This window comes from Alternaria ethzedia (genome assembly GCF_023757985.1).
Source record: "Alternaria ethzedia strain BMP 0044 chromosome Unknown scaffold_3, whole genome shotgun sequence".
Lineage (NCBI taxonomy): Eukaryota > Fungi > Ascomycota > Dothideomycetes > Pleosporales > Pleosporaceae > Alternaria > Alternaria ethzedia.
This window is the reverse complement of record NW_026056196.1, coordinates 450,976-472,212: the sequence shown is the minus strand read 5'-3', so window position 1 is coordinate 472,212 and position 21,237 is coordinate 450,976. Positions and strand designations below refer to the sequence as shown.

General features: G+C 52.0%; 9 protein-coding genes and 1 non-coding gene across 10 annotated transcripts; 6 read left to right on the top strand and 4 right to left on the bottom strand.

Annotated features, from left to right (window-relative positions):
- Window positions 1-428: 428 nt before the first annotated feature.
- Window positions 429-1,865, top strand: J4E87_001647 (uncharacterized protein; the record flags this gene model as incomplete). The annotated part of the gene is made up of 3 exons (XM_049373288.1): window positions 429-829; window positions 879-1,419; window positions 1,473-1,865. The coding sequence occupies 3 exons, from the start codon at window positions 429-431 to the stop codon at window positions 1,863-1,865; spliced, it is 1,335 nt and encodes a 444-aa protein (XP_049236658.1).
- Window positions 1,866-2,489: 624 nt separating this feature from the next.
- On the top strand, window positions 2,490-3,602 carry J4E87_001646 (uncharacterized protein; the record flags this gene model as incomplete). Its single annotated transcript, XM_049373287.1, has 1 exon — window positions 2,490-3,602. One exon carries the CDS (start codon window positions 2,490-2,492, stop codon window positions 3,600-3,602), a length of 1,113 nt encoding a protein of 370 aa, XP_049236657.1.
- Window positions 3,603-3,709: 107 nt separating this feature from the next.
- Window positions 3,710-5,152, bottom strand: J4E87_001645 (uncharacterized protein; the record flags this gene model as incomplete). Its single annotated transcript, XM_049373286.1, has 2 exons — window positions 3,710-4,600; window positions 4,652-5,152. The coding sequence occupies 2 exons, from the start codon at window positions 5,150-5,152 to the stop codon at window positions 3,710-3,712; spliced, it is 1,392 nt and encodes a 463-aa protein (XP_049236656.1).
- Window positions 5,153-6,827: 1,675 nt separating this feature from the next.
- On the bottom strand, window positions 6,828-6,932 carry J4E87_001644. The gene has a single exon. It is a non-coding gene; the product is annotated as a tRNA-Met (tRNA).
- Window positions 6,933-7,410: 478 nt separating this feature from the next.
- Window positions 7,411-8,968, top strand: ARG8 (acetylornithine aminotransferase; the record flags this gene model as incomplete). The annotated part of the gene is made up of 3 exons (XM_049373285.1): window positions 7,411-7,551; window positions 7,606-7,845; window positions 7,895-8,968. 3 exons carry the CDS (start codon window positions 7,411-7,413, stop codon window positions 8,966-8,968), a joined length of 1,455 nt encoding a protein of 484 aa, XP_049236655.1.
- Window positions 8,969-9,289: 321 nt separating this feature from the next.
- On the bottom strand, window positions 9,290-13,142 carry J4E87_001642 (uncharacterized protein; the record flags this gene model as incomplete). Its single annotated transcript, XM_049373284.1, has 2 exons — window positions 9,290-11,343; window positions 11,393-13,142. 2 exons carry the CDS (start codon window positions 13,140-13,142, stop codon window positions 9,290-9,292), a joined length of 3,804 nt encoding a protein of 1,267 aa, XP_049236654.1.
- A 543-nt stretch (window positions 13,143-13,685) lies between these two features.
- J4E87_001641 (uncharacterized protein) lies at window positions 13,686-15,766 on the top strand (the record flags this gene model as incomplete). Its single annotated transcript, XM_049373283.1, has 6 exons — window positions 13,686-13,839; window positions 13,910-14,119; window positions 14,749-14,771; window positions 14,824-15,142; window positions 15,191-15,580; window positions 15,645-15,766. 6 exons carry the CDS (start codon window positions 13,686-13,688, stop codon window positions 15,764-15,766), a joined length of 1,218 nt encoding a protein of 405 aa, XP_049236653.1.
- A 1,026-nt stretch (window positions 15,767-16,792) lies between these two features.
- J4E87_001640 (uncharacterized protein) lies at window positions 16,793-17,197 on the bottom strand (the record flags this gene model as incomplete). Its single annotated transcript, XM_049373282.1, has 2 exons — window positions 16,793-16,908; window positions 17,044-17,197. The coding sequence occupies 2 exons, from the start codon at window positions 17,195-17,197 to the stop codon at window positions 16,793-16,795; spliced, it is 270 nt and encodes an 89-aa protein (XP_049236652.1).
- Window positions 17,198-18,472: 1,275 nt separating this feature from the next.
- Window positions 18,473-19,732, top strand: J4E87_001639 (uncharacterized protein; the record flags this gene model as incomplete). The annotated part of the gene is made up of 3 exons (XM_049373281.1): window positions 18,473-18,749; window positions 18,797-19,533; window positions 19,589-19,732. The coding sequence occupies 3 exons, from the start codon at window positions 18,473-18,475 to the stop codon at window positions 19,730-19,732; spliced, it is 1,158 nt and encodes a 385-aa protein (XP_049236651.1).
- Window positions 19,733-20,065: 333 nt separating this feature from the next.
- Window positions 20,066-20,904, top strand: J4E87_001638 (uncharacterized protein; the record flags this gene model as incomplete). Its single annotated transcript, XM_049373280.1, has 2 exons — window positions 20,066-20,084; window positions 20,270-20,904. 2 exons carry the CDS (start codon window positions 20,066-20,068, stop codon window positions 20,902-20,904), a joined length of 654 nt encoding a protein of 217 aa, XP_049236650.1.
- Between the last annotated feature and the right edge of the window lie 333 nt (window positions 20,905-21,237).

The following is a 21,237-nucleotide window of genomic DNA, read 5'->3' as shown; positions in this document are numbered from 1 at the left end:
TTCGGTGGTAGGTACAACTACGCGCGACCGAGCTTTATCTTCTTGAGTGGTCCTTCCAATCGGTACACCCTGAGCTGTTAACTCTCTCCACAGTGCTCGCACTAGGCTGACAACCACCGTACTTACCTTATGGCGCCGAAGAGGCTTTTTCGCCTTCGCGGTGGAGCTTTTCAAAAATGATACTTCAGTACCAAGGGACTTGGTCTTTCCATTGCACAATCAGAACTGACCGTCCGCCAACGTCTAGTAAGGGGTACGCCATGTGAACATGTGCTCCACACAACCACTTCAACAGCAATTACTGGTCACAGCATTTCGATGTGTGCGCATTTGGCAATTTTCATACTAACCGAGATCAAATTAATATACAAGAAAAGATCTTCTGCTGTATAACCATCTCCTCTCAAACACCTCACCATCCGCACATCATGGAGCATCCCTCAGAGCTCTCTGAGAAAATTACTGACGCCCCCGAGGGGGGCCCTTCAGCCCAAACACCGAAGTCCAAGGGTAAGCAAAGCTCCCAGGGCAAGGAGTCCGTCGCCAGTGGCTTCAAGTACGGACCCGTGCCAGGTCAGTACTTCCGTTCACGACGCGTGAAGCCCGAGGATGTCGGGATGCCGTGGCTCGACAAGCCGCACCCGAGGCAAAAATGGGGAACGATTCTTCCCCTCGTCGGCTTTGGTCTTGGCCTGATGGTGACCGCTATCATGATCCGGGACGGCTTCCGAGTCATCGGCAAGCACAAGTACTGCCAGATCTTCCATGACGATTTCAAGTCACTGAACGAGACCGTCTGGACCAAGGAAGTCGAGCTGGGTGGCTACGGGTAAGTTAGCTTCGATCATTGGCATGCATTGACTAACTCGAATATGCAGCAACGGCCAGTTCGAGATGACTACTGGCACGGATGAGAACGTCTTCGTCAAGAACGGTGAACTCATCATTAAGCCGACTCTCCAGGAGGAGCAGTTCCTTGGAAGCAACTATACCCTTGACCTACGTGGCCATGGATGCACTGGTTCCAGCTGGAGTGACTGTGTTGCCACCACCAACACGACCAACGGCACCATCATCAACCCCATCAAGTCCGGTCGCATCAACACCAAGCGCGGCGCTTCAATCAAGTACGGCCGTATCGAGGTCGTCGCCAAGCTGCCATCTGGTGATTGGCTATGGCCCGCTATCTGGATGTTGCCCAAGGACAACGCATATGGCCCTTGGCCTCGTTCTGGTGAGATCGATATCGCCGAATCTCGCGGCAACGATCCCAGTTACGCTCAGGGTGGCAGGAACGTTGTCTCGAGCACGTTGCACTTTGGTCCCGACTCCAACCACAACGGCTGGTGGCGCAACAACGTCAAGCGCGAGGCGCTACACACTACATACGCCGCCGGTTACAACACTTTCGGCATTGAGGTAAGTCTCATATGTCTCTGTCGTCTTCTCGTCAGTACTAACCGCACTTCCAGTGGAGCGAGAAGTACATCTTCACCTACATTAACACGCGCCTGCTCCAAGTCATGTACACGCACTTCGACCAGCCCTTCTTCAAGTACGGAAACTTCCCCCAGGCCGATGCCAACGGCACCCGTCTCGACAACCCCTGGAAGCACGCCAAGAGCAACGCCGCTCCCTTCGACCAGGAGTTCTACCTCGTCATGAACCTGGCTGTCGGTTCCACCAACGGCTGGTTCGAGGATGGCAAGAGCGGTAAGCCATGGATTGACAAGAGTCACCGCGCCAAGCTCGACTTCTGGGAGGCCAAGAACCAGTGGTTGCCTACGTGGAAGGACGGCGGACAGATGAAGGTTAAGAGTGTTACCATGTGGCAGCAAGGTGGACACAACGGGTGCAAGGCTTAAGGTGTCTAACGCTATCGGACGAAGGAGAAGACTGGCTTAGTGTACTTGACTCGTTGCTGGAAGTACTGCGCAGGTACAAGTCCGTATGGAGAACCTCGCTGATTGTAATCGTACTATCTAATGCAACGACTTTGTCTCAAGGGATCCATGCTATCGTGATTTGGTCTTAAAGTTCGTGGTACGCACTCTGACGAATGCGAGTTCATCGCAAGCCACGTTCAACGGTAGCTAAACTGCTATCCTTAAAGACAGCCGACAAGTTATCTATTAACATAGATATACGCGACATTTGATGTCAGTCTCACATACTCTTTGACGGAATAATAGGCACGCAAGTCATGTACGCCCGTAAAGACGGAAGCTAGCGTTCAGTCGGGAAGGTGGGATGGGCTCCGGCTTACCATTTCGGGCTATCACGACCAGGCACCCACTTTTCCACTTCTAACATCTACACGCCTATCTTGAGTGCAACGTCCGATATTCGCAGCGCGCGTATTTGTGACTAAGCCCGGTACCATCCGAACTATACGCGTTGCTCCTCTCAGTCGAGCTGCTTGAGCGATTCACCACCAAAAACGCTCTCTATTCCATCGGTCCCACCAGCATCTCGTACACATCGCAACCATGCCGTACTCTCCCAAAGTAGGCGACTCGCTAGACTCACTAGATACGCCGTCTATGATTGTGGACTTGGACCTCATGGAAGCCAACCTGGATAAACTCATGAAACAACTTCTCCCTACTGGCGTCAACATCCGCCCACATCTCAAAACTACGAAATCTGCCATCCTCGCGAAGAAAATGGTCAAAGCGGGCGCAAAAGGAGGATGTGTAGCAAAACTCTCCGAAGCAGAAGTCATGTGCGAAAAAGGCTTCACAGACCTCCTAATAACCTGCGAGATAATCGGCGCAGCCAAGGTGGCGCGATTAGTGGAACTAGTCAAGAAGTACAAGGACGTGCGGATAGTCGTCGACAGCATAGAAGGCGCAAGCGCAATCGAGCAAGCGCTATCAGAAAGCGGCTTCGAAGGCACGGTCATGACGCTCATCGATCTCGATGTGGGATTACACCGCACGGGTGTGCAACCTGGTCAGCCAGCCTCGGACCTAGCACGTTTTGTCGCCAGCTCAAAGCACCTCAAACTCATCGGCGTACAAGGGTACGAGGGACATTTGCAACACATCCACGGTCTCGAAGAGCGCAAGAGTCAATGTCTGGAGAGCATGAAGATTCTTACCTCTACAGCCGAAGCGCTGAGAAAAGAAGGTTACGCAATCGATGTCGTGACGACTGGTGGGACGGGCACAGCGGAGTTTTGTGTCACGGTCCCTGGAATCACAGAAGTACAGCCTGGCTCTTTTCTCTTCATGGATACGGATTATCGCAATGCTGTTGGTTCGACGAACTATGCGCAGAGTCTGACTATCTTGTCGACGGTTCTCAGCAAGCAGGGCCCCAATATTATTACTATCGACGTGGGGCTCAAGTCGTTGACAACGGATTCGGGATTGGCCGAATGCAAGACGCCGGGGTATACGTATGGCGTTCTTGGAGATGAGCATGGTAGTCTGGCTTGGGAGGAAGGCAAGGGTAAAGGATTGAAGATAGGTGATAGGGTCGAGATGGTGCCTAGTCATATTGATCCGACGGTGAACTTGCACAATGTGTACTATGCGTATCGGAAGGGCATCATCGAGGAGATTTGGCCTGTAGACAGTAGAGGGTGTGTGCAATAGCGTCTGGGGTGCTATTGAATCAAATTGGTAATCGCGTCTAACAGATCATGTACACCTTCTTCACACAAGCCCATACTTTTACAGCCCATACTATACATATTTCCATCTCAAATGAGATCCAGTAGATTCGCTTGTAGATCCTTCACTGGAACATCGGCAAGGGGATCTTTGCCGGTAAACGACGCAGCCGCTCGGTCTGACCTGCTCATCTTTGTAATATCGTAGTGTTCACCGCCCATCTTGGGATGACGCTTGTCTTTGTACGCGGTAAACTTGTCGTTCCAGTGCCATGGGTCTTTATCTGCTTCTTTCGCATTGCGTGTGTTCTCGACATTGTCCAAACCCCTCTTCCTCTTGCCGTTGCCTGTTGGCGGTGGAGAGACATGCTTCTCAGCTGTGCCCTTCGGGTTCGCGTTCTCTTTGTCGGCGTCGTCGTCTTCTAGAATTGTGACTGGGTTCTCCGCCGAGCTACCAGCGGAGTCTTTAGCGGCCCTCTCAGCCTCGAGCTTCTCAGAAAACGTTGTCCCGGTCATGATCTTCTCGACCTCTCCATTGGTGTGCGCGAAGTCATCATCAACATCACCGACCTTTGCCAGTTTGTCGAGGCGGAGTTTCGTCGCAAAGATTCCCTTCTCGGGATCGAGGTTGCCCTTCTTGAAGTAATTGACGGCTTCCTTGCGCCATGAAACGCATTGCCCTTCGATGCCGAAGGCAGGGAGATCGTGCGATAGCTCTAGATAATACGCAATGACGATTGGCAAGTCAAGGAAGCGGGAATCTGGCTTGAGCTCGCCTGCTGCTTCAATAGCCGCGAGCACGGTGAGTAGTGCGCAGCCCATTAAGCCGATCATTTCGCAGGTTGTGTCGCCGTCTTCGTTGTTGATGAGCGCGGTGATGTGCTCGTTTTCATTCAGCCACAGTCCCACTGCGCTGATGACCGACCACATTTTCTCGATTCGGTCCTTTTTGGCATGGAAGCCTTGATTAAACTCGACCATCTTTGCGCTGTCAGCTTCCAGCTATTACACGCAGCTATCCTTCGCACTTACCATATTCTCCATAATTTCCTGCATTCCCCATCCTTGCCAGTCTGTATACAAATTCATCTCAAAGGCATCTGGGTCGCAGTACTTCGCCTTCCTTCCTAGTAGATCCGCCTTGAGCCACGCATCCCACAGCATGACCCATTTGTGCTCCGGATGCTTGCTCGCTGGTGCTTTAAAGAGGCCATCTTTTCTGAATTGATCGTCGATGGGCTTGTAGAGCCTTTTGAAGATCTCGGATTTAGATGAAATGAAGGCGTCAGGGTCCAACGTCCAATTGAGATAATTCCTGCCTTCAATGTCGAAGAAAGGATGCGGTATGCAAACGTAGTCGTAAGGTGCCGGATCGGCGGGCTTGCCCGTGCTGCTGTCCTGCTTGTTTTTCTTCTGCTTGTCGTTCTTGTTGGGGCGCACCGACTCAAAGGCGGAATCCGAGCTCTCGCTGCCCGAATCTTCTAGGAAGACGCCGGAATCGCGCGCGGTCTTCTGTTTCTTCGCCGGAGGCATTTTCACGTGGGATATGAGACGGGACAGGTGCTCAATGATATGTATTTGATGGAATTAGATAGTTCATCGATGATCTTGATGGATTGGAGGTGTGGGTTGATGAGGTTCATCCGGGTGTTCGTGGGATCATGACATCAAGGGGCTTCGTCATCGCTCCAGGACCCCTGAACAACGCGAAACTCTCACGATCGCACGTGAATGGCGTTTTGTGGTATCGCGTCGCATCTGGCGAACCCATGTTGTCCGCATCTTGGAGATCTTGATAAACTCCCAAAAGCTCGCCGCCTTTGGTGACATTGCAGGGTCCACTTGGGAAGAAAGAGGGTAGAAGTGATTGCAGAGGGTGAACACGCAGCGGGGTGCGACGGACGGACGCGTCGAGGGAAGCTTGTGCCCCAACCCGCTAGCGCAACACAGCAACCGCGACCATTCATGATCTCAGCTCGCACTACTTTCCAACGAACCAGCACGACCTCTCTTCGCCCTACAACTCCATCACATCTCCGAAGAGTACTGCCGAGAGCGTCATCTCATACAAGGAGAACACCAAACACCCAGGTGCCTACATCTTCGTCAGATCTTCCAATTTGCTTCTGGTATCATGCTGTAGTCTGCAGACCAGTCTAGTCCTTTCTTTCCAACAAACGCTGCTGCATCTCGGACGTGAGTTTAGGCTGTTGCGGAAGAAGCGCCTGATGTCCTTTCACGAGCAAGTCGCGAATGCCCTCCTCTCGTGCATCGGCGTCTGTCTCAATGATCCGATCCCAGGGGCCGCACGGTCACTTACAGCTCAAGCATTCAAAACGCGCGGAGGGTAACGACCGTTCGTGACCTCATAAAATGATCACGGACGTTGACGATATCGAAACAGACCTTGGTGTTGGTTGCCCTAGTCGATGGATACCAATGGCTACGATATAGTCCTTGTTGTGATCGAATAGCAGATGCACTTGTTGATCGTTCGGCCGCTCATCGCGTCACACGACGGCCTATGGAACTGAAATCTATAACGGCTTTCACATACTTGCAGGTCGGAGCGACTCTTCCCAACAGTCCCAGACGCCAGCATGTCTCGAAATCTCTGTATACGTGAAGTATGCGCATGGGAGACGGAACGGCACAGGTTGTGTATGGAAGTAGTGACTGGGACTTCATCGTGGCGTATTCTGCCTTTACTCTGCAGCCTACAAGAGCGCAGAAGCAAGGAACTGAGAACTTGCAACAGCGATGTAGACCTCTAGGTTCTCTGTTGTTACACTGGTCGTTCTTGTAGCGTTTTATTGTAGTAGGTACGCACGATGCTTAAGCTGCGTGAGGGGTGCCACGGATGGACTACGTGGAAGAGAAGGCAGATGCTCGGACAAGAGACTACGGCTTTTCCATGCCAACCGCTTAGTGCCCAGTGGCCTGGGTTCTTTCACGACACCAACTGTGTCTTTCGTTCGCGATAATGCCTTCCAATTGTGTAGGCCCTTCTATATGCAGCTAGTAGATTAGAGCTGTGTGTTACTCCCGGCTTAATTTTTCTGCTACATACCGGCCTGCACATAAAGCCAAAAAGCATTGAACTGTCAACCAAAAAATATGTCAGCTGATTTCGATATCCAAAAACATGAGAATACGTAGCGTCTACGACATTGGTGACAGCAAACAGCCAGGCGGCTGGCAAAAATACTGCCCCCTGGCAGGATCGAACTGCCGACCTCGGGATATCTGCTCTAGCGAACAGTCATATGTGTAGATATGAGACCCACGTGATAACCAACTACACCAAGGAGGCTTTTTCTGGCAAACCTCAACCTCGGAATGAGGCGGGTGCCTACACCAAGCGATGATTTGATGGCAGAATTCCGAATTAGGCTAAGAATATTTCATCGCTCACCGGTCGCTCCTGCCGCCGCTGCGCTCGCTCCTTCCTCTGTTGACCCAAACATCCCTGTCATGTCACCCTCCACCAACCCAAACATCCCTACCACCCCACCCTTCCGATCCTATTCTACCAAAAAAAGCTGGGCACACGTTTGAGTACATAACCCAGAAGCCTACATTGCCTTAAAATCTAGCGAAAAGGTTGTTCTCATCTTGATGTAGTCTGCAGAGCACCTGTTGAGTTACACCTTGTACGAGGCACTCCGACTCTCCGACCTCGGCCTATCTTATCATGCACGCTAAAATTTTGGGCAGTTGCGTCACGCCCAACAGTCACGATTGATGCTGTGAGGCACTGGAGTTTGTTTTCCTGAATCTTACAATTGACCATGGCTTCACGAATGGCTTCGCAGCGCGTATGCGCTACATTGCGCGCATCTCGCATCAACTACGTCCCCGCGCGGTTTGCTTCCGCAGCCTCTGCGGTTAGGGGGTCCAGTCTACCACAGGACGTGAAGGACGCCATAGCCGTGAGTACCAACCGATACATGCTCTGCAGCGCCCTCCATAATGACACTCTATAGCGCGACTCCACACTACCTACACCCGACCCGCCCTCATCCTCCAAGACAGCCGGCCTCGTCAACCAGCAATTACCGTACATGGTCCCGACCTATGTGCGCCCACCACCGATGTTCGAGAAGGGAGAGGGGTGCTGGATGTGGGATATCGAGAACAGGAAGTACCTCGACTTCACAGCTGGTATCGCCGTCAATGCGCTGGGGCACTGCGACCCTGGCGTAGCGCAGGTCATTGGAGAACAGGTACGTCAGTCACCACTACATCGATTGCGGCTTACTGACTCCCTCCCAGGCCAGGCAGCTCATGCACACATCGAACCTCTACCACAACCCCCACACAGGCCTGCTATCGAAGCAGCTGATCCAGCTCACGCACGCGACCGGAGGCTTTGCCAGTGCAACCCGCACATTCATATGCAACAGTGGTTCCGAGGCCAACGAGGCCGCCATCAAGTTCGCGCGCAAGGTCGGAAAGTCAATGTCACCGGACAAAGAGAAGCACGAGTTCGTTTCGTTCCACAACTCGTTCCATGGCCGGACCATGGGCAGTTTGAGCGCGACACCGAACCCCAAGTACCAGACACCGTTCTCACCGATGGTGCCCGGTTTCAAGTACGGCACATTCAACGATGTGGACGCGGTTAACGACCTGGTCACCGACGCGACGTGCGGTGTCATCGTGGAGCCAATTCAGGGAGAGGGTGGTGTGAACGTTGCGACACCCGAGTTTCTTCTCGCGCTCCGAAAGAGGTGCACGGAAGTCGGTGCCGTCTTGATCTTTGACGAGATACAATGTGGTCTAGGCCGGACAGGTACCTTCTGGGCACACGGCGGCTACCCCAAGGAATGCCATCCCGACATTGTAACCACAGCAAAGGCACTCGGCAACGGATTCCCCATTGGCGCCACCATCGTCAACGACTTCGTCTGTGACAACATCAAGACTGGTGACCACGGCACCACCTTTGGCGGCAACCCCCTCGGATCCCGCGTCGCTTCATACATCCTGTCTCGTCTCTCATCACCAGAGATTCTCGACTCGATACCCGCCAAGGAGCAAGCATTCCGCAAGCACTTCGACGCTCTCCGACAGCGCTTCTCCAGCCAGATCAAGGAGGTCAGAGGCAAGGGACTGATCTTGGGTCTTCAGCTTGATGTCGATCCTACACCCATCGTTACTGCTGCTCGTGAGAGGGGCCTGTTGATCATCACTTGCGGTACAAACACCCTCAGATTCGTTCCCCCACTCGTGATCACCGAAGCAGAGATCGAAGAGGGCATGCAGATCCTAGGACAGGCGATGGAGAGCGTATGGGTCAAGCATGAGGATGTTGAGGGCACAGACGGTCAGCAGGAAATGCGGTAATGCATATCCTGGTTAGCATGGCGTTCGTCGGCGTTGTAGACGGGTAGCATTGTATATATTTCACCAAAAGTCAAGGCACTAGAGGGACGATGAGAATTGTATAAAGAATTGTATATTGTCATACACGAATCCCATTTGGAGTACGAAAGCAAAACTAAGCAAGGCCGAAGCCAGGTCTGACGGGTATAGTACATGCAAAGTAACTTCCAAACCTATCATCAGGAAAGTCGGTTGGGCGAGCCCGTCGTTCAGTATAGAAATAGAAATGGAATGTGTGCCGTTGTATAATCCCAGAGCTGTATGGGTCAGACTTTCCGTGTCTCAACCGCTGCCAAAGATGCTGGCGACTGTTTGGGATGATGCTGCACCAGCAGCATTCAAGCCGCCATTTTGAGCAGGTCCTCGCACCGGTAAGCCAGTACCAGGCGTAGAAGGTACAGTCGTGCTGTTGATACCACTCGCATCCTCGTTCTCGTCCTTCTTCGCAGCCTTCGAAGTCTTCGCCTTTTTCTGCGGTCCATCCTTAGTCCTCTTATCAGCACCTCCATACCGATGGTACTTGTGCCGATTCGGTCGCCCAAAGACCTGCTGCGGTGTCTGCAATAGCGCAAAGCTGGACAAACCCTCGCCCTCTTCATCACCCACAGGCAGAATCTGGGCATTCTGGATGATCTCGATGATGCCGGCGTCGTCTTCAAGCTCTTTCGCTTCTTGGTGATCGACGCGAGACATTTTCTTCGCGCGATTGAAGATCGCATGCTCGATGGTGTTCTCGAGAACCAGAGTCTCAACGAGTACTTCTTTTGTCTGTCCAATGCGATGGGCTCGCTTGATGGCTTGCGCTTCGATGTTCGGTCTGTTGATCGGGTTTACAATGAGTACGATGCTTGCCGCATTGAGGTTCAGCCCGAGGGCACCGCATGCGACATCGATGAGCAAGACTCGCACATCTGGATCATCGTTGAATAGCCGTACATACTCGGATCGCAGTGAGTTGTTTAGAGTTCTCGCGTAGATCCTATGGTTGACATACATCAACTCAAGACATTGGGCAATGTAGAACGCCGCGTTGTCACCATCGTAGAAGATGATGATTTTCTCTTTCTCTTGGTGCTTCATCACTTTGTCCAACAGATATGTAAGTTTGGCCGATGTTGTGCCTACGCAGCGTGTAGTTCGGAGATCGGAGTCTGCAGGAAGATCCGCTGTCTCATCTGCGAAGGTAAGCTTTCGCTTCTTCGTGCGGACGGGTGATGCGATGTCCGGGGTGTCTTCAACGCCATTCGCATCGCTGGATCCTGTTGACTTCTTAGGAGAAGCTTTACTCGCGATGGCTGATGTTCGACGATTAGTCGGTGGCTGTTGACCCTTCACCAACGAAGTAGGCACTCCTGTTCTTTGCAGTGGCAAGCCGTTGACTGTACCTTCGCTTGACTCCTTTAGCTTGCCCTCTTCCTCTGCCATCGCAATGGCCTTTGCTTTTGCTGCATATCCAACAGCATCCAGCCCGACCGTTGGATCTGAAGACCGGATGCTGCTATCAACGTGGAGTTGGCCCTCGATGAGCTGCGTAACACCAACCACGATAGGCTCCGCTGGGTAAACAAGTGCAAAAGCCTCCCGCGCTGCTTCTGGCCAACTGTTGACAGCCATACCCACTTCATGAGATGTACTCAATGCAATCCATTCAGCGGAAGCCGTAAGCTTCGACACGATTTGGCTGCTCTCCAGGAGGGATTGCGCGTCCTCGAGCGAGCAGTTCCTGTCCCCTTTGGAAAGGTACTTACTGCTAGTTTCAAGCGTGGCGACTACATCTGAGAGGCTGAAACCTGTCCAGGTAAAGTTGGACTGCCGTAGATTTCTGATGAGACTGTGACGAGCTTTCACGCTGTTCTTGTGGAATAGATAGTCGACATCGGTCCGCTCGCTCGTGATAGCGTTTGCTCGCAGAACTTGGATGAAGAGATTGGCCGTCATCTTATCAAACCAACATGGCTTGAGGTAAACGGTTCTGTGTCGCATCGGCGGTAAGACAATGTCCTTCTCAACATCCTCTGGGCGTGTCTTCACAACTAGTCCTTCCAATGCTCGGACGAAGCATGAAGAAAACCCGGAATGAGTCTTCTTGTACTGGTGCTCGTGGCGATAAACGTATTCATCCCAATCGAGCTTACCTTCGGAGTTCTCGCACCATGGTCGAACCATGAGGAAATGTGAAGCAAGCATACCTAAAGCTTTAGCAGCTTTGGCACTCTCTGGATCATCATTGAACATCTTTCTCTTTTCAATGGCAAGCTCGCGCTGCAGTACGGGGTCGGTCTCCGGATCGACGGTGGACATGTCTACCTCCACACCGACCAAACTTTTCGCAGGTGCTTTAAACAACGTCAGTATATGTACACATGTCACACTTGCGCGACTTACTTCCTGATACGACCCAGCGTCTTTCCGCTTGTATCTGCTTAGCGACAAGTACAGCATTCGAGTCAGAGCTCGAGAAAGAGTGTCCTTCATCGATAATGATCCGTAGCCAGTGGATCTTCTTTAATGGCGAATCGTACACTCTATCAGTGTCGACGCAACTGCAATCTGGAATCCGAGTCGCACCGATGTAGGGGCAATTACAAACGCGAGAGGCCCCAGAGCCCATGCGTCGTCCTTGTTCATCTTGACCGTCTTGAATCTCTTGTTCGAAGCGGTTGCGAGTGAGTAGAACCACGTCAAACTTCATGAGTTCAGTGGGAGCGGGTAGTTCGCTTCGAAAATCCATGGTCTCGTCAGTGGGATGGGTGATCTTCGTCTTAGCGCGCTTGGTCACAGAGTCAACGACGAGAATCCTGAGGTCACCTGGAAGGACGTGCTTTTGTATTTCCGACTGCCATTGGTGCAGTAAGTTTCGCGGTACGACAATGATAGTAGCGGAAGAGAGGACCAATTGACGTGTGGGCGGTATTCGGGTGTTCCTATTCATGCGTGGAATATCTGGTGGTATCTCGTAGAATGGAACGTCTCGATCCAGCGCATCTTTGATGCTCTTCATATCTCCAGCCCCATTCGCCTCAGACTGCTCGAGAAAGGATTTCATTGGGATTGAATGTCGGCCAGCAGAAGAGGTCGCCATGTCTGCCAACGACCCAGGTCGCTTACGAAGAGGAGGTAATGGTTGGTATGCGGCTGGAATCTTGGGAAGATGGCCCTTACTTGCCAAAATAACGGCCAAGCAAATTACCGTTTTCCCCAGGCCCATGGTCTCTGCCAGAATACCACCCCGGTTCATTTCGTAGTAGCGCGGCTCTTGTAGAAACGATCCATCTCGAGGCCCGAAGTAGAACCTCTTGCCATTAGGCGAAGTACGAACCTCCAACCTTGGATCAAGCTGCAGCTGTGGCGAAGCTTCCCGTTGCAGCATCAAGCTCGCCGACCGTGTCTGATACGCGTATAATCTGGTCTTGAGCCCCGGTAGAGCCTGTTCACCATGCTCCGACCATTCTGAGACTGCCGCAGAATCTAGTACGTCTTGTACGGCGGCACGTGTATAGCGACACTTGATCTTCCCCACGTCGGGCGCAGGCGATGGTAGCTTGTTGAAAAGGTAGTATAGCGAGAAAGGTTCTACATGAGCCCAGGGATCAAAGTAACGCGTCTCATTAGGATTTGAGTATCCATTCCAAGCACTCGGTGAGATGTCAATTTGTTGGAGCAGTGTCCGCAGAGCGTTCTTCAAGCTCTTGCTGTTACGGTCAATCGTACGACGAGCCCAGTCTTCTGGCAAAAGATAGACGCGAAGAAGGCCGTGGTGAGACGCATTACCAGGCGTTCGTCTACGCGCGAATATCCGAATCCATTGAGCTTCAAGCAGTCGTGATGCTTCAATACCGATGCTGGCCTTGATCTCGTCGGGAAGCTCTTGTTGCAGTAACTCGACCCAACCACCACTCGATGGTGAGATTGAACTAAAGTCGAATGCGTGCTTGAAGTGAAGGCAGCCGAGGGCGATGTAGCGATCCATATTCTGTGCACCAGTCTCAACACACTCCACGTTTTCGGGAGCTGACAAGGATCCTGTGGTGGCGAGCGTAGATGATCCGGTAGCAGCAGAGGCTCGCGCTGAAGATGAAGATATAGATATAGCATCGTCACGGTCGTTCATTTGCTGATCAGTTGAATTGTCCATGTTCTTGCGTGCGGCTCGATGATCATAGCTGCTGCTAGTCGCGCCACATGACGTGGGCGACGTGGTTGTTGTAAGCCCGACCATGATAAGCGTTCGTTGTCATCAAATCCAGTGGGTACGGTCGTACAGCCCGAGCACTGTAGGACAAAAGTTTAAGTCGATAATGGTAGGTGGTTGCAGGTGAGACGGGGGGCGACTGCCTAGATGCCAAGTAAATGACCTTCGCGTTCCGCGCTAACCCAAAGTGTTAGCGCGTCCCTCCAGTATCGCGTCCTGACTTCTTCAGTCCGGGCAATGTTCAGATTGTACCGAATGCACAATATTGTGCCTATCTCGGTGGTTCCTTTCGACGGATGTAGAACGACAGGGTTGCAAACGCGTTATATCCGGTGATAAACATTGCTACGCGTGACGCGACCGTAATTAATCTGCTATATTGCAGACTAGGGTCACGTAATGCGAAGTTGCGATCACATATAAAGAGACCCGGGGACTGAATCGAGTCGCAGTCTTGCATATTGGGGCTTCAGGTTCTTCTTCGCGATGTTGTCGTTCTTCGCTCAAATCTTGTTGGTAGCATCGGGCGCACTGGCTGCGCCGGTTGAGAATGCTCAGAGCGCCGCAGCAACCGTAGGCAAAATACGTGGCGTTCGCGACCCAATTTACCATCTATACTTGCAAGCAAGCGCTAAGAATGGTATGCTGATTTCCTTTTCTTGACATTCAACTTTACTACTTTTTCAGAAACTTGTTAATAACACGTATAGCATCGATCCCTGTGCTGGGACCCGAAACCGCAGCTGACGAATTTACCATCGGCGGCACCATTCGATCGAAAAAGACAAGCCAGTATCTGAACATCGCGACCGCATCGACAAGCTACAAGCCGTTGGTATGGGGAGCCACTGGGGAGACTACGGCGTGGGGATTGGAGGGTGATACTATCATTACTGTGCAGAGCAGTAGCTATGGGCGACGTAAGTACTCAGGAAGGAGGCATGTTCGGCTCATTGTCGGCGGTGCTAACACGCAGCCTAGAGCTGAACTTCCTAGTATGCAAATCGGCTGAAGCGAGTTACTACGATCTGTACTTACAGACGGGGAGCGATACGCCGAGTGGAAGGACATGCAGCAATTACCAGACGATCCATCTACCGTGTCTGTGTTAGAGGTTACGGATGGCCGATGGCTGTGTATGCAAGTTGCTAGGGATGACAACCGCGCCGTAGAAAACCATGGAGTTAACGGAAAGTTTGTCAAGGCTTGGTTCAATCAGTAATCAAGAATGCTGAGCTGGTTCATGCAGGTGTGGTGTAGTGAACATCCGCAGGCAGACAGCGAAATCGAGAGAGCGTGGCCGCGGCAGTGTTAGCCCTATCCGGAATAGCGTCTTTGGTGCCGCACGATGCCCGCAGGTGGCCGGGACATCTGGATCCACCGATGATTAGTGACGTATCGACCTTGTTAACTCCGAACAGCGAAGCTCTTTCGATGATGATTAATGGGACAGTGTGGGGAAGGTACCCTATATTGTCACTCCCCTCTTCCTCCCACCAAACACCGATCAATTGAAGCACACAAAGAATCATGTCATACAGCAGAGTAGGAGTCGTCACCGGCGCGAACAAGGTACCTACACACGTCCACAGCCTCTTCGGGAGTAGCAAACTAACATTGACAGGGCATCGGACGCGCCATCGTGCAGCAGCTCGCTCTGCAGTACCCCAAGTCGCCGCTCAACAACGGACCCTTTCTGATCTATCTGACGGCTCGCGACCAGGGTAGAGGAGAAGCTGCCGTTAAGGATTTGGAGCAAGATGCGGCATTGAAGCAAGCCAAGGCATTGAAGGCCGACGGCGGTCTCTCTGAGATCAAGTTCCATCTGCTCGACATCACAAGCAGCAGCAGCATCAAGACCCTTGCGGACCACTTGAAGCAAGCTCATGGGGACGGCATTGACTTTGTCATCAACAACGCTGGTATCGCGTTGGACGGCTTCAGTAAGTATCTCCTCCCAATGTACAATCCGCCGTCCCTAACATGATTAGATGCCGACCTCGTCAAAAAAACCCTCGACTGCAACTACTACAAGACGCTCGAGGCGTGCCACACCTTCCTCCCCCTCCTCAAGCCCACCGGTCGCATCGTGAACCTCGGCAGCATGGCTGGCAAGCTCAACAAATACTCCGAAGAAGTTCGCAACCGCTTCCTCGCCTCCAAGACCGAAGAAGATGTCACAAGCATCATGAAGGACTTTGTTGCTGCTGTCGAAGCTGGTAAGGAGAAGGACGCTGGCTTCCCTAGTGCCGGGTATGCTGTGAGCAAGGCAGGATTAATTGGCGGCACACGGGCGCTGGCCAGACAAGAGAAGGAGAAGGGAAGCAAGGTATTGATCAATACCTGCTGCCCAGGTTATGTCAACACAGACATGACAAAGGGTAAGCAAACCTTTCCTCGTGTGCACCATGTGAGACATGTACTGACTCTATACACCAAATCTAGGCAACGGAACGAGGACTGTAGAAGAAGGCGCTCAAACCCCCGTAATGCTCGCGATCCACGACATCCAGAACAAAACAGGTGCTTTCTGGCAGTACGAGAAGGAGATCGACTGGGTTGGTTAGAAGTGCAGAGGAGCAAAATAAAACGTCTACTACAAGATTAGTCTCGATGATGGTCTCACACGTATTTGTGACTAACGAATTACGCGCTTACATGCAGGCCATGCAGACCAGAGTTCTTTGTCAATCCACGTTATGCGCTACCGAAGACGCCCGTTCACATACGTACCTTGTCATATAGCACCCGCATATGATCCGAAGGCGAGATCTTACATCTGCCCCCACACGTCACATATCACACCGCATGTAAACGCCGAGATCGGTTTCACATAAATACTGCGTCTATGCAAACAAGTACCTCATTCCAACCATGTCCACCTTGCCCATAGTCGCCTAGAAACTAGAAAAGCCAATCTAAGCAAGGTTCCTCTGCTTGCAACCTTTTCAACATGCACCTTACTACTCTTACGTTCCTTTCAACTTTCGCTATCTCAGCAACTGCGGCGCCCACTACACCTGGGCCTCCCATTTGCGGCACCATCTACCTACAAGGCGGCAAGACCCAAGTTATCTATGGTGACGCTTGCTATGGAATCACGGGAAAAGCGCTATCAGCAACGGTGTCTGAGGCATGTGGATGCGACTTTTCGCAGTAGGTTCTGTTGCGTAGAAGATGTGGCAAGGTATACTGGGCTAACGGGAATGTAGGTGGGATACATGTGATGCGGGGAAGTTGAAAGACAGAAGTATCACCGGAGTGCCTATCACGGAGGCGAAGGGGTATTGGTGCAATCTGCATTAGAATGAAGCTTGTGGTGCACAGAGACGAGTCTGTCTTCAGTTGTAATGTCTTCGTGAATTCATAGCTTTTATGCACAAGAGGCTCATACCCATAGGATTGGTTGCCTACTACATCTCTTTTGCAGTTTGACGAACATTAGAGTAGGACACTGCAAATACCATCAGGGTTCAGCATGTCGCAGAGACAAAATCCCCATGACACCAATTCTCTCGTAATCCCTCATGCCATCTCAGACCTTGTCCCCGGATCCAATAAATATCTCCGCCTTCCTTCGATATGCCGTGCATCTAGCGTCCGCAGTCTTCTTTACCGAGGATGTGGGAAAGTGACGACCATTGGTTTTTGAGTTGCTCGAGCATCTCTTGAGCTTTCTCGTTCTTCTCCACCCTCTCTTTCTGCAGCGCTTATTCGGCTTCCAGTTGATAGATTTGGTGTTCGTGTGCCTTCAAGGTGCTATCTGCAGCTTGGTATGTGTCGCCAATGTTTTTCCAGCCGCGGTAGTAGTAATCAGCGTCGCGTTCCGCTTTATGAAGTCGACTCTTCGTCGTTTCTAGCTCGTTCTCGGCCGCTTCGAGTTTGTCCTTGGTGGTCTGTCCAAGATCTTCCATCGTATCCTCGAACATGGTGTATAGCTTTTCCTGTGCGTTGTTGGAACCCTGGAGTTGTTGCTTCTGCGTGGTCAGGTCAGTCATCTTATCTGGCAGTGAGAGTTCTGGTTGAGATACGTACCGTTACTCGCAGACGATCGGCTGGCGTAGTCGCAAGCCTGCTTCTAGCATTGCCTGAGACGCGTGCGGTCGCTTTCGTCGGCGCCATATCGGTATTGTAGGGTCAAATCAAGTCTTTGTGGTGGGGCTTGATGCTGCAAGGTGATCGTAGTAGTATGACCCCGCGAACTGAGCGAGGAAGAGGTAGCAATTTGTGTTTGGTGGCACTTGGCAAGTAAAGCTAGCTGCCACTTGAGTAAGCGCAGGTGAAGGTGACGAGAACACCGTAGGTCACCGACCGGAAACGTGGGGTGGACTGAGAGGAATAGCCGGTCAAACGAAAGTGAAGGTGAAGGTGAAAATAGCTCCAAATGTAGAGATCGAGGAGCGATGAGATATTATGGTTTACGGATGGATAGCGTATGTTGAAGAAAGCGAACAAGATGCGCATGTACTCTACCACAGACACCCTTTAGTTACATCGCGAGACTGGCACATAAGTGCAACATTTATCATATAGTTCATACTAGACATCACCATGGCGTTTCTTGAGAGGTTGGTCCTCCCAGAGGTGCCAATGCATAGGCGGACGGATTGTAGCCTGGAAAGCCTTCGCAAGCCAGACCCACAGGCATACCTGGATATGTCAGTGCGAGCTCAGAAGTCTACGTAGGATTACTTACATTGCTGCAACACGATCGGGCTTAAGAGCATGACACCATGGCAACGAGACCGTGGTGGTGACAGAGGAACTCCCAGCCTTGGTAGACAAGAAGGGCAATCGAGGGTCCCGGCGCGCTAGCCTCATTAGCACTGTCCCCCACCACCAAAGCTCACGATGCCTCAAGCCCGTCGCAACGCTCGTCCATCTGGAGTATTTTCGCATCGCACACGAGCATGTGTTGCATCAGTGATAGTCGATATTGCAAGTCGCCGGGACTGTAGCCGAAGGGCTGCCAGAGGGCGAGTCATGGCGGATGACGCTGCGGGGAAAGAGCCTGTCAGGCACTGTTGGATATTGTTCTCCGCATAAGCATCCTCAGCCCAGGCTGTTCCAAGCAGCAGGTACTTGCATGCATCAGCACAGCTGGCTAGCCAATGCCAGCATTCTAAGGAGATGCGGGCTGGTTCAGATGCGGTAGTATAGATCTAAGATACAAATACCAGGATGCGGCCCTCACGCGTCGCGTTATTGCTTCCAGTCTTACACTGCGCATACCTTTGGATACTCTCTATTGACGTACAACTCATATCTAGATCATGGGAAATCACGCGTTGATTTATGGTGCTTCTGGCATCTCGGGATGGGCCATCGTCAATGCCATCTTGAACGGATACCCTTCCAAGGATGCTTTCTCCAGAGTTACAGCTATGGTCAATCGGCCGCTGACACGTGAGATGGCTCTCTGGCCTGACGACCCAAGACTGCAAATCGTGTCCGGTGTCGATCTGGTCAAGGGGACACAAGAAGAGCTCGAGAAGCAGATCAAAGAAAAGGTCAAAGATGTTGAGACCGTCACTCAAGTGTACTTCTATTGTAAGTAACAACTGATAGAAGGAATCATAGGATCTGACATGACCGAGCATACAAGCAGATCGATGAACCAGAAGCCGAGTGCAAGACCAACGAAGCAATGTTGGAGCGCGCCGTGACTGCGATTGATCACTTGTCCTCCAAACTATCATACGTACTGCTTCCGACGGGAACCAAGATCTACGGATGCCAGATGTTAGACAAGTTCCCATTCGCGAACGACCTACCGCTCAAGGAAACGCTTCCACCGATCCCCGAACCGTACCTTTCCCAGCTTTTCTATTACAACCAGATTGATTGCTTAAAACGCATCTCCAAAGGAAAGAATTGGAGCTGGTGCGAGGTCCGGCCAGACAACATCATCGGTTTCGTGCCGAATAATAACGCATACTGCCTTGCGCAAACACTGGCATTGTACCTCTCGCTATATCGATCTGTTGAAGGCGAAGGCGCAAAGTGTGCATTCCCTGGTACTGAGAAGTCGTGGGTGAACAAGTACAATGAATCTCCACAAGATATGGTTGCGCACTTTTCCATCCACGCATCTTTAAACCCGGAGAAAACCGCATCGCAGAGCTTCAATGTGGGTGGTCAGGAAGACAGCTGGAGCGGCAAGTGGCCGGTCATTTGTGATTACTTCGGTCTGAAGGGTACGGGACCTGAAGAGGGCTCACCACAGCCTGGCGCGTACATTGACGCGCACAAGAAGCAGTGGGAGGAGCTGGAGAAGAAGCAGAATCTTAAGAAGGGAAGCGTCGATAGCGATATCACGCATCCCGGATTTCAGGTATGTATGATATCTGGTTGCGCCGTGTTCGCATGCAGTAGCTGACCAGTATTAGTATTTCATCATGACGATGTTCGATTTCGACCGCCAGATGAGTATGGAAGCTTCGCACAAGGTGGGCTTCACAGAGGAGATTGGAACGAAAGAGACGTGGACGACTGCGTTCGATCGCATGAGGAAAGCGAAAGTGATACCCTGATGCGTGAAGGATGCGTGAAGGAAACCTTCGAAGAGTGTGCTATGAGTATTTAGGGGCTTAAAGAGTCCGGCATGTGGGCCCTTCCACTCGTGGCTGCCCGGGCCCCCGCGCCATCTCCATTGGCGAACACAACTTGGAGTTTCAATATATTCCTGTTTGATATGCGCGACTCTCAGCCAAAGTCTCACTGCTTATAAATAGCGCAAGGTCGGTCAATTGCTAGAGCTATGACGCTAGCCGTCGGTCTCAGTTGCACTCCTGTTTGCTGCGCCCCCACAATGCCATTGAAGCAGCACCACCTGGGCGACTGATGAACAGTCTCGATATCCTCCGATGCTCCCATCTGCGGGAGGTCCGCGAAGCAAGCTGGTTCTGAGGGGCCTGGGCGTAGTGGCCTTTTTCTGCATAGGTGCGTCGCGTCAGTGTTCCAAGGTTCCGGGCGCGTTAGACTCAACTACAGTTGTCGCACTGGCACTCCGAGATGCTGCCCATGTTGGACACCTGGGTCTTCATTTTATGGTGCTAACATCTCCATAGTAATCCTGCTGCTGATGTCAAGCTTCCCCCACAAACGACCGGGCGCGAACCTCAACCTCCCACTACGCATACTCCCCCTCGGCGACTCGATAACTTGGGGTGGCCAGCCGGGTGCAGACAATGGCACAGATGGATATCGCGCGCAATTGATCCACGCGCTTATACGTGCGCGCTACGCGTCGGTGAACTTTGTCGGCACGCAGCGCTCTGGACTCATGCCCAACAATGACAACGAGGGGCATCCAGGGGCCACAATCAGCGAGCTTCAGGGCCTGATGAAAGCTGGACTTCAGATGCGACCGAATGTCGTCTTATTGCATATTGGCACGAACGATATGGCTCGTCCTGAAAGCCCAGAAGAGAAGTGGGCAGATGCGCCGAAGCGCTTAGCAGCGCTGTTGGACGACGTGCTGGACATGTGCCCGGACGCTGCGGTGCTGGTCGCGAAGATCATACAGGGAGCGGATATACAGGCGCAGGAAAACATCAAGAGGTTCAATGATGCCGTGCCTGCGGTTGCGAAGAAGAAGCTTGATCAGGGCTTCAAGGTTGCGGCCGTCGATCACAGCGTCGTCCTACCCGAGGAGTTAGTTGACGGGCTACATCCGTGGGTGTTCTGGTTACCTGTGGCGTAGAACCACGTTCGCTAATCGAATTAGGTCCTATTCCGGGTACTTTCACATGGGAAACATCTGGTTCGATGCTATCAAAGCTGCCAGTGGCCTAGGGGTTATAACACCGCCCGTCGCACCACAAGAAACATGACCCGCGCGTGTCGCACCCATCTATAGCCAACTAGTTGTCAAAACTACCACATCGAGCTTCAGGACAAACAATCTCCCTTGAAAGTGGTGACGACGCAGAATGCCTCTCAGGTTGCACGGATATCTCACATGCGAGCTTGATACCTAGGTACCCACGAAGCTGTCAAGATTGTCAGACCGAGCACAACAGAAGAACGAGTGCGT